We start from the raw sequence: 9860 nt of genomic DNA, 5'->3' as shown, positions 1-9860 counted from the left end.
AACAGTTTTTTTATATTTCTAAGCTCTTGTGACTTTTCAAAAATTTTGATGTGTGTTTTTATACATAATTATTGCAACTTGAATAGCCGGATCATATAATAAGATAACGAATGAGATTTAATTTTTCAAACCCGTGTAATACACGGGTTTATAACCTAGTTAATTAATAAAGATGCAAACTAGTATGTATAAGTGTATAACCATTATTAATTGGGCCTACTATAAGCCCAAACACAAGCTGTGGCCCTTGAGAATCGGATCCACCACACCAATCACTGAATCACCACACCATTATCACCATCACCATTCACCATTTCGTAACCCTAATTCCACCAAATCGATCCATTTCATTTCTTCAATTCAAATTCAATCTCAATCATTTGTGAAGAGTTAAGGTCCGATGGCGATGGCTGCACTGAGACGAGAAGGCAGGCGGTTCGTACCTCTCGCTTATTCTCCAACCCCCATCAATGCGATCCGATCCACTCTTGCTCCAACCGAGTACGATCTCCATCTTAATTAATTATTATTATTATTATACCTTTTCTTTAATTTGAATCTGGGTCTTTTTCTGGTGTTGGTTTTGACCCTTTGGTGTGTCGTTACGGTACTGTTTGACCGATTGATGGTGATTTTAAGTTGTTGTGGGTTTTTAATGAATTTGAGAACTGTGTTTGTAAGCATTTCGTAAGTTTATGATGTGGGTTGTTTTTTGTTTTTCAAATTGATGGAGTTTTGTGTAATAATAACACTGGAAAATTAAGATAACTTTAGTTAGTTGATTGAGGTTTAACACATAGTTAATTAGGCACATTAAGGCACTGGAATCACACATATATTTATATCTTCATTTCTTGATCTTAATCATACCCTTATGTTTAATTTGAATCTGGGTGTTGACCGATTGATGTTGCGTTAAGGAACACTGTTTGACCGCTAGATGTTACGTTAGGTTATATCGTTATTTGTTTGTGCATCTGGTGATTAGGTTTCCTGTTAATAATACCTATTTCGTGGATAAACATGTGATATTTCTGATGAAGTTGTGTGTTTTGAATGGACTTAACAACTTTATTTGTGACTATTTCATAACTTTGGAGCAACTTTTGGCTTCATGTTGTATTAGTTTTGCTTTGAACAAATCTATTATCATTATGACTCTGTTTGTTTTCAGGACAGTAGTGTTAAACTAATGGTTATTACATGTTTGACTGGTGCTGCAGGGAGCAGGTGGGCCTTGGTGTTCGCTCTATTTCAACTCAAGTTGGTAATAACATTATGCTATTCTGTTAATGTTAACATTGTTTCTCATTATTTTGAACAGACTATGCTATTTAGAGTTACCTTTATGAGTGTTCATTGTGTTAATTATTATTTGGGCAGTAAGAAACCGTATGAAGAGTGTTAAGAACATCCAGAAGATTACCAAGGCCATGAAGATGGTTGCAGCTTCAAAGCTGAGAGCAATTCAAGTTAGAGCCGAGAATTCTCGTGGACTTTGGCAGCCATTTACTGCTCTTCTTGGCGACACCCCAAGTACATTTGTTTTTTTTTTTTGTAAAATGTTGGTATTTTATTATCTTTGAATCTTCTGTTTTTTGAACTTTCTATTGTTTTATTGTTTTATTACTAGGTGTGAATGTGAAGAAGAATGTCATTGTCACTATTTCTTCAGACAAAGGTCTTTGTGGTGGTATTAACTCTACTTCAGTGAAGATAAGCAGGGCTCTTCACAAGATAAATTCTGGTATGAATACATAATATACATTTTTAGTGGATTTCAACTTTTATTATCATCGTCAGATGTCAAACTATATCTTTATTTTTCATTTGTTAATTTTATGCAGGCCCGGAAACTGAAAGTAAGTATGTAATTTTGGGAGAAAAGGGAAAGGCCCAACTGACCCGTGACTCTAAGAACGACATTGAGTTGATTATGACTGAGTTGCAAAAGAACTTTCTGAACTACACTCAGGTTAGTTGGTGCACAATAGTGTATTTGCTTTTTTGTTGATATCAATCAATCAATCAATCATACCCAGTAAAATCCCACCGACAGCAAAGCTATAAGTAGGGTCTGGGGAGGGTGGGATGTAGGCACACCGTACCTCTATCCAAAGGAATAAAGAGGTGGCTTCCAGAGAGACCCTCGGCTCTAAGTACATGTGTATGAAGCAAAATAAAGGAAATCAAAGTTTAACAGTTATATAAAAACTACTACTAATTATAATAATATTAATAATAAGATCACAGTTTAACAGCTATATAAAAGCTAATAATAATTATAATAATAATAATAATAATATATGTAAGGGAAATACCATTATGGTATGTGACCTAAATAAGTTAAGTCTAAGCCCTAAGGTATTCAATTCTCTCTAAAAATCCTTAACTTTAATTCTACTTCTCCACGAATTCCTATCCTCAACCATGTCCTCGGAGAGGTTTAGGTCTATCAAATCATGCCTAATCCTCTCATCCCAAGTCAATTTCGGTCGTCCTCTACCCCTCCTCCCCTCTATAGTAATGTTTTCTACGGATCTAACAGGATTCGTCGTCTGTCTTCTCTTTACATGTCCAAACCATCTCAATCTCCACTCTCTTATCTTGTCTGCTATGTTCGCCACCCCTAATCTCTCGCGAAACACAACGTTTCTTATTCGGTCTAGCCTTGTGTGCCCACACATCCAACGTAGCATTCTCATTTCTGCTACCTCCATCTTCCGCACTTGTGCCTTCTTGATGGCCCAACAATCTGTTCCATATAGCATTGCAGGTCTAACTGCCACCCTATAGAATTTTCCCTTTAGTTTAGTCGAGAAACTCTTTTCGCACAATATACCTGTGGCTGCTTTCCATCCACACCATCCTACCTGAACTCGGTGGGTCACATCACTGTCTAATTCCCCATCGCTCTGTACAAATGATCCTAAATACTTGAACTTCGTTACCCTGCGGGACCACTTGCCCTTCAATTGTGATCTGTGCGTCTTCATTGTCGTTTATCCCACCAAAATCACAGTGGATGTACTTCGTCTTAGATCGGCTAATCTTTAAACCTTTTGTCTCTAAGGTTGTTCGCCACTCCTCAAGCCTCATGTTTAGATCTTGTTTTTTCTCAGCAAGTAACACAATATCGTCTGCGAACATCATGCACCACGGGAGAGTCCCCTGAATCGACTTTGACAACTCATCCAAGACTACTGCAAAAAGAAACGGGCTCAACGCTGACCCCTGGTGAAGACCTACCTCTACAGGAAAGAAATCAGTATCCCCCACTGGCGCACGGACACTTGTTTCACTCCTGGTATACATATCCATAATTATCTCTATGTATTTCCTGGGCACTCTTCTACCCTCCAAGCACTCCCAGAGCACCTGTCGTGGCACACTGTCGTAGGCCTTTTCTAGGTCAATAAACACCATATGTAGATCACGCTTCTTCTCCCTATACTTTTCCATTAATCTTCTTATAAGGTGTATTGCCTCTGTGGTGGAACGGCCCGGCATGAAGCCAAATTGGTTGACCGTAACCTGAGTTTCTCGTCTAAGTCTACCCTCAATCACTCTTTCCCATAGCTTCATAGTATGACTTAGTAGTTTGATTCCTCGGTAGTTACCACAACATTGGGCGTCTCCTTTGTTCTTATAGATAGGAACTACAACGCTGCTCCTCCACTGGTCTGGCATCTTACCTGATTTGAGAATACTATTGAACAGAGTAGTTAACCACATGACTCCTTCCTCCCCCAGACACTTCCACACCTCGATGGGTATGTTGTCTAGGCCAACCGCCTTAGACCTTCCCATCCTCCTAAGTGCGTCCTTCACCTCTTCTCGTGTGATCCGTCGGCAGTAGCAGTTATTCGATTGTTGTCGTTGAAAGTTTGTGTTGTCATGTTCTTCTTGGAAAGCTCTCCCATTGTTAAAAAGATTGTGGAAGTAGGTTTGCCATCTTAGCTTGATGTCCTGCTCCTTGACCAATACATGCCATCTGTATCCTTTATGAACTTCACCGGTCCTAGATCTTGCCTTCTACGCTCCCTGGCTTTGGCAATCTTAAACATAGCATGTTCCCCCTCTTTTGTTTCTAGACTTTCATACATCCGTTTAAAGGCCGCCTTCTTTGCTTCCGCCACTGCCCTCAAATCCACTCGCTCCTCCTCATTCGTGCACCTCATTAGCTCCCTAAAACATCCTTGTTTGTCCCTTATCTTGTCTTGCACTGCGTCATTCCACCACCAAGACTCCTTATGCCCACTTGTCTTTCCTGTTGTGACCCCGAGAGTCTCCTTTGCTACTTGGATGATCTTTGTCTCCATAGCTTCCCATATATGAGTTGAGTCCCCATTTAGTCGAGCCCGCGTATGCAGCATGAGTTTATCCTTAAACAGTAGGAGATTTTCGTCCTTCAAATTTCCCCATCGAATTCTCGGTGTACCTTTCTTCTCTCGAACAGTCAGCATATTTCTGAAGGCTATATCTGTCACTAGTAGTCGATGTTGAGTCACAACTGCCTCCCCAGGTATGACTTTGCAGTCCTTCCACCAACGTCGGTCTTCTTGCCTCATCAAAAGGTAGTCAATTTGCGTGTCGCGTCCGCCACTGCTAAAAGTGATTAAATGAGAATCTTGTTTCCTAAAATAAGAATTTATAATACCTAGGTCATGTGCCACCGCAAACTCTAGAAAATCTGTTCCGGTCTCATTCCTATCACCAAAACCGAAACCCCCATGAACGGCTTGAAAACCATCGTTAGCCTTACCAATGTGTCCATTAAAATCTCCTCCTATGCAAATCCTCTCCCCCCTAGGTATGCCCCCTACCACTGCGTCTAGGCAATCCCAAAATTCTCTCTTTTCCTGATCCCCTAGGCCTACATGAGGCGCGTAGGCGGAGACTACTGCCACTACTTCCTCTCCTAGTACTAATTTCAACACCATAATCCTGTCATTATGTCTTATCACCTCCACCACACTAGTGTGTATTTCCTTAGCCACTAGAAACCCCACTCCATTCCTAGCTCCATCAGACCCCGAGTACCACAACTTATACCCATTACACTCAGCCCCTCTATGTCCTTTCCACTTAGTCTCCTGGAGGCATGCTATCTGAACCCTACGTCTTTTAAGCACATCTACCAATTCTAGCAACTTACCATTTAATGTTCCTACATTCCAAGAAGCCAAACGCAATATACGCTCCCTATCTTTACTCTTTCCTACACCCCTCGTTTCAGGACATGGTCTCAAGTAATAGTCATGGTTCCTACGCTCTATGGTTGCAACTAATCACACAAACACAAGCAATAGAACACCAAATCAATAATAATAATAATAATAATAATAATAATAATAATAATAATAATAGTAACAAAAACTAATAATAATAATAATGATAATAATAATAGTGTGTAGCAATAACAATAATAGTCAAGAGATCTTAAAATGAAAATAAACTCCAAAGATCCGGATCACGTATGTTCTAATGATAATAATAATAATAATACTAATAATAATAATAATAGTGAGAAAGGAACGAGTATACCGGGACAACACAACAAGGTGAACCAACAATTCCGGCGACTTTTACGGCGGCCGTGGGTGGTGACGCAGCGGCAGGAGGCGGCGCGACAGCAGATCCGGCAAGCTGTGAGATCGGCGGACAGGAGTGGCAGCACACACCAGTGGTAGCAGCAAAAGATGAATTCCGGTGGCTGCAGCTCGTCGAAAATGGCGGCGGCGCGTCGGAAAAACAACCAGCAGTCGGTGGCAGTAGCAAATGACAGCACCGGCGGCTCAAGATGGTTGCGGTGGTGCTTGCGGTGGTTAGTAGCATTAATATATAACATCAGTCTTTGTTTTGAGTATTATGTTTAGTGATTGTCTGTTGCATGTTAATGTAGCATTACCACTAGCATCAATTCATTACTTGTCTAATCGCATAAAGATATGTGTTTTATGTTTATTCATGAGGAATAGTATGTAGGTTAACTATGTTATGTAGGCATAGAAATAATGTAAAAGTCTTCCTTTTGCATATAATTAAATCCTTTTGACTTTAAAAACACACAAAGGTCATTCTTGCATTATCGAGTCCCTAAAAATTATAAAAGACTTGTTTTATAACTTTTAAAATTTCAGGGACATTAGTCGTGAAAAGTGAAAACAGAGGACTTATTTACTACTTTGATTTGCAGGTATCTGTACTTGCAGATGACATCTTGAAGAATGTGGAGTTTGATGCATTGAGGATTGTATTCAACAAGTTTCATTCAGTTGTCTCATTTCTGCCAACAACTGCAACCGTGTTGTCTCCTGAGGTAAAAATCATGTTTGAATAATTACTGTTTTGCCATTACGTGCTTATGCTTAGATGTGTTTTTTTAAAGATTGTCGAAAGAGAATCTGAAGCTGGAGGAAAGATTGGTGATTTAGATTCTTATGAAATTGAAGGCGGTGAGACCAAATCAGAAGTTCTCCAAAACCTTGCTGAGTTCCAGCTTTCTTGTGTAAGCACCCTTAAATTTATAACTTTGTGGATATTATTGATTGTTACTTTTTAATACTACCAATGTATATTAAACATGTGCATGTTTTTCATTAAACTTTTGATAACAGGTAATGTTCAATGCGGTTTTGGAGAATGCATGCAGTGAACAAGGAGCCCGGATGTCTGCTATGGACAGTTCTAGCAGAAATGCCGGTGAAATGCTTGACCGTCTCACTCTTACATACAACAGGTCCTCTCTTTCTCTCTGTGTGTATATATATAATTATATGTCTGTATATATGTAACTATATACTTATTTTTGTGTGTATCGTGGTTTCCAGGACCCGTCAAGCATCTATCACAACTGAGCTTACTGAGATTATTTCTGGAGCGTCTGCATTGGAGGGTTAACTGTTGTGTTCTTTTGTTTATTTTGGCAAGACCCGCCGGATGGTCACGAAATAAAACCATACTTTTTTGTTGTTGAAATTCTCAAATAATCTGGGTTTGAATTACTATCTATCAGGGGCAAATCTGTCCTTTTGCATTCAAGTTTATTTAGGCTTTCTCATTGTGTTTCGCGATGTTGATAGTTCATGTATGCTGTTGGTTTTTTTATATGAATTCTACAGTTTTTTCCGTTATCCTGCACGCATTGGTTTATACATAGAACTAAATCTTATATATTGTGGATTTCGGGCGAGGAGGTAGATGTTATCTATTGAGAGTTGCCGGCATTTAGTCATGCTAAACACTATGAACTTGACTTGTTTTGTTTTTTGTTATGATTTAATCTAAAACTTGTACCAAAAATTCATCATCATCATCGTACTCAGTATATCCCACCAATAGTAAAGCTATGGTAGGGTCTGAGGAGGGTAAGATGTAGACAGCCTTACCTCTACCCCGTAGGAATAGAGAGGTTGCTTCCGGTGAGACCCCCAGCTCGATGGTAGTTTTGCATCAAGCCTTGGACATAAGGCACATAACACTCAACCATTGGGACACCGGCCGATTGGTGCATGTACCCTTGTCTTTCGGCTATCAACGCTACCATATGATGCCTGATTAACCTTCCGCCACTTTTAACGTTATTTTCACGAGATTAGTAAAATAACGTCAAAATTAGTGCAATTTCACTTTAGCCCACCTGAGGGTTCACACATATACACATTATATGCGCGCACCCAAGCAGGGCATTTGTACCAAAAATTCATAAATAATATAAATGAATGTCAAAAAGACTCCAAGTATGGTTTAAAGAAAATGCAAACAGCCTCATTAACAATCACATTAGGGTATGCACAAAGCTCCATAAGTATCTGATGATCCTCTACAAACCGAAACATTAGCACGTTTCTAATCAAATCCAAAGTTCCATTCGATTATTCAGTATTTCACTCAAAAAAGAAAAACTATAAACGTTCAATTTATACAAAGTTGAGTAGTGGCGAAACTCATTTCTCACCAAAGAAGTTTATCAAACAAGTGGTGGGGCAAAGGTAAGTAAATCCCGGTTGCGGAATAGAATACTAATACAAAAACCTGTAAGTCATGCAATGCAATAGTGGAGTCATGAACAAGCATAATTCCATGATAAAACAAGTGGAGTCGTGAACAAAATGCCTAAATTTCAAGTCGCAACATTGGAATTCTGAACCTTCGTTGACATGGACACTTCCAAGAATGTTTTCATAACCGGATCGGACGTTAAACCGGACACCTTACTGGTTCACTGGTTGGACCGGTCGGACCGGTTGAACCGGATTTACGAACCGGATATACGTTTTATATACGTGTATGTATAAAATACAAGTGTATATGTTATAACTGTATATTAAGTATATTCAAATTCCATCAGATTGTTAGTATGGGCCATGGTAATAGTTTGAGATGTATATGTAAGCCCATCAGCCCATAATAATAAAAACCCTATACATTCATTATCACAAAAGCTGCCATCGTGGATTCGTGGTTGTGAATCCCTTCTATGTTTCAGTTTCTAATCTGGTTTTGGCTAATAGGGGTGAGCAGAAAACGAAAATACCGAACCGAAACCGAATTAACCCGAAAAAAATCGAACCGATGCATTAACAGATGTTTTTTTTTTGTTTTTTCTGAAAAACCCGAAATTTCGATTTCGGTTCGGTTACCTATTTCAAAAAAAACCGAAAAAAACCAAACCGAACCGATTAACTTTAAATATTAAAATAAATAATTTAAATGAATGTTAATATATTTATACTAAGCCATATGCGACCAACAACCGAAACAAATTAGGAGTTTGTTGGTTCAATAGATTTGTAAGAGAAATTAGAGTTTGTGAAAGGAATAGTAAATGTTAATATGTATTTTTGTACGTAAGAACTAGTCGCATAAAACAATTGATAGAACAAAAAAAACAAAACAAAAAAAACGAATATAACCGAAACCGAAACCCGAAATACCGAAAAAACCGAAAACCGAACGGTTTGTATATATGAAAAAAAACCGAATTTTCGGTTTCGGTTTCGGTTTCACCCAAAAACCGAACCGAAACAAACCGTGCTCAGCCGTACTGGCTAGTCTGCATCCAAAACCAGCGTTTCCCAGGTTTAGATGCTTCTTATCCTTTTCAATCAAGATCCGACGGAAGCAAGTCCATTTTATTTATAACCGGTCTGATTTCCGATCCCCGGTTCTCTCCGGTTCAACCGCATGACCGCACTTGACCGGCCGGGTTTCAGAGAAGCGAGCCAACTATGTAGAATCGGACCCGCCAGCCTCACCGAGCCGGTCCGCTCCGGTCGTTAAAACACTGCTTCCAACTCGATCACCCCATGGATTAGTCAAGGGTGTTAGTCAATGCCGGCTCAGTTGGGTCTAAAGCAAATCCTAAAATTGCGATATATTTTTTATAGAAGTAATTATTAAGGACTTACCATTGTTACTCTATTTATGGCGAGCAATTCACTGACATAGCAACATAAAGTACACCGGGTTCGGCCGAATGAACCCGGTTCTCTTTCGGTTTTATATATAAACATGTAGTATCAAATTAACGAACGAACACATTTTTTTTGCGAACAAACCAGTGGCGGAATCGGAACTTTTGGACTGGGGGGTCATAATAGAATTGTTATGCATTCTTAATCCCTTAACATTTTTAATCCGTAACTGCACATCAGTTACTTCTTTTACTAATAATAATAATTAGTAATTGTAGCATTTGATGTCTCGCCTCTTGTTGTCTAAATTATTCTTAATTAACTCTATCGGAAAAGAGAACTTCGGATAGTAGTGGTAATTAACTGGTTTACGTAAGGCATGGGCAACAATAGTTTAATCTTCCAATTATTTAACTATTCTCAACTTATTGTATCACTATT

At 38.9% G+C, this 9860-nt stretch overlaps 1 protein-coding gene across 1 annotated transcript; it reads left to right on the top strand.

The window, feature by feature from the left end:
* Positions 1-280: 280 nt before the first annotated feature.
* Positions 281-7044, top strand: LOC143605598 (ATP synthase subunit gamma, mitochondrial-like). Its single transcript, XM_077081654.1, has 9 exons — positions 281-501; positions 1224-1267; positions 1384-1536; positions 1634-1747; positions 1848-1975; positions 6200-6322; positions 6392-6511; positions 6621-6742; positions 6834-7044. Exons 1-9 carry the CDS (start codon positions 401-403, stop codon positions 6901-6903), a joined length of 975 nt encoding a protein of 324 aa, XP_076937769.1. The 5' UTR covers positions 281-400; the 3' UTR covers positions 6904-7044.
* The last annotated feature ends 2816 nt before the right edge of the window (positions 7045-9860 follow it).

The sequence above is a fragment of the Bidens hawaiensis genome, unplaced genomic scaffold, assembly GCF_021521415.1.
Source record: "Bidens hawaiensis isolate Kalapana, Puna unplaced genomic scaffold, B.hawaiensis_p1.1 tig00070325_1, whole genome shotgun sequence".
NCBI lineage: Eukaryota > Viridiplantae > Streptophyta > Magnoliopsida > Asterales > Asteraceae > Bidens > Bidens hawaiensis.
The sequence above is the reverse complement of the archived record's forward strand: the minus strand, read 5'-3'. Positions and strand labels throughout refer to the sequence as shown.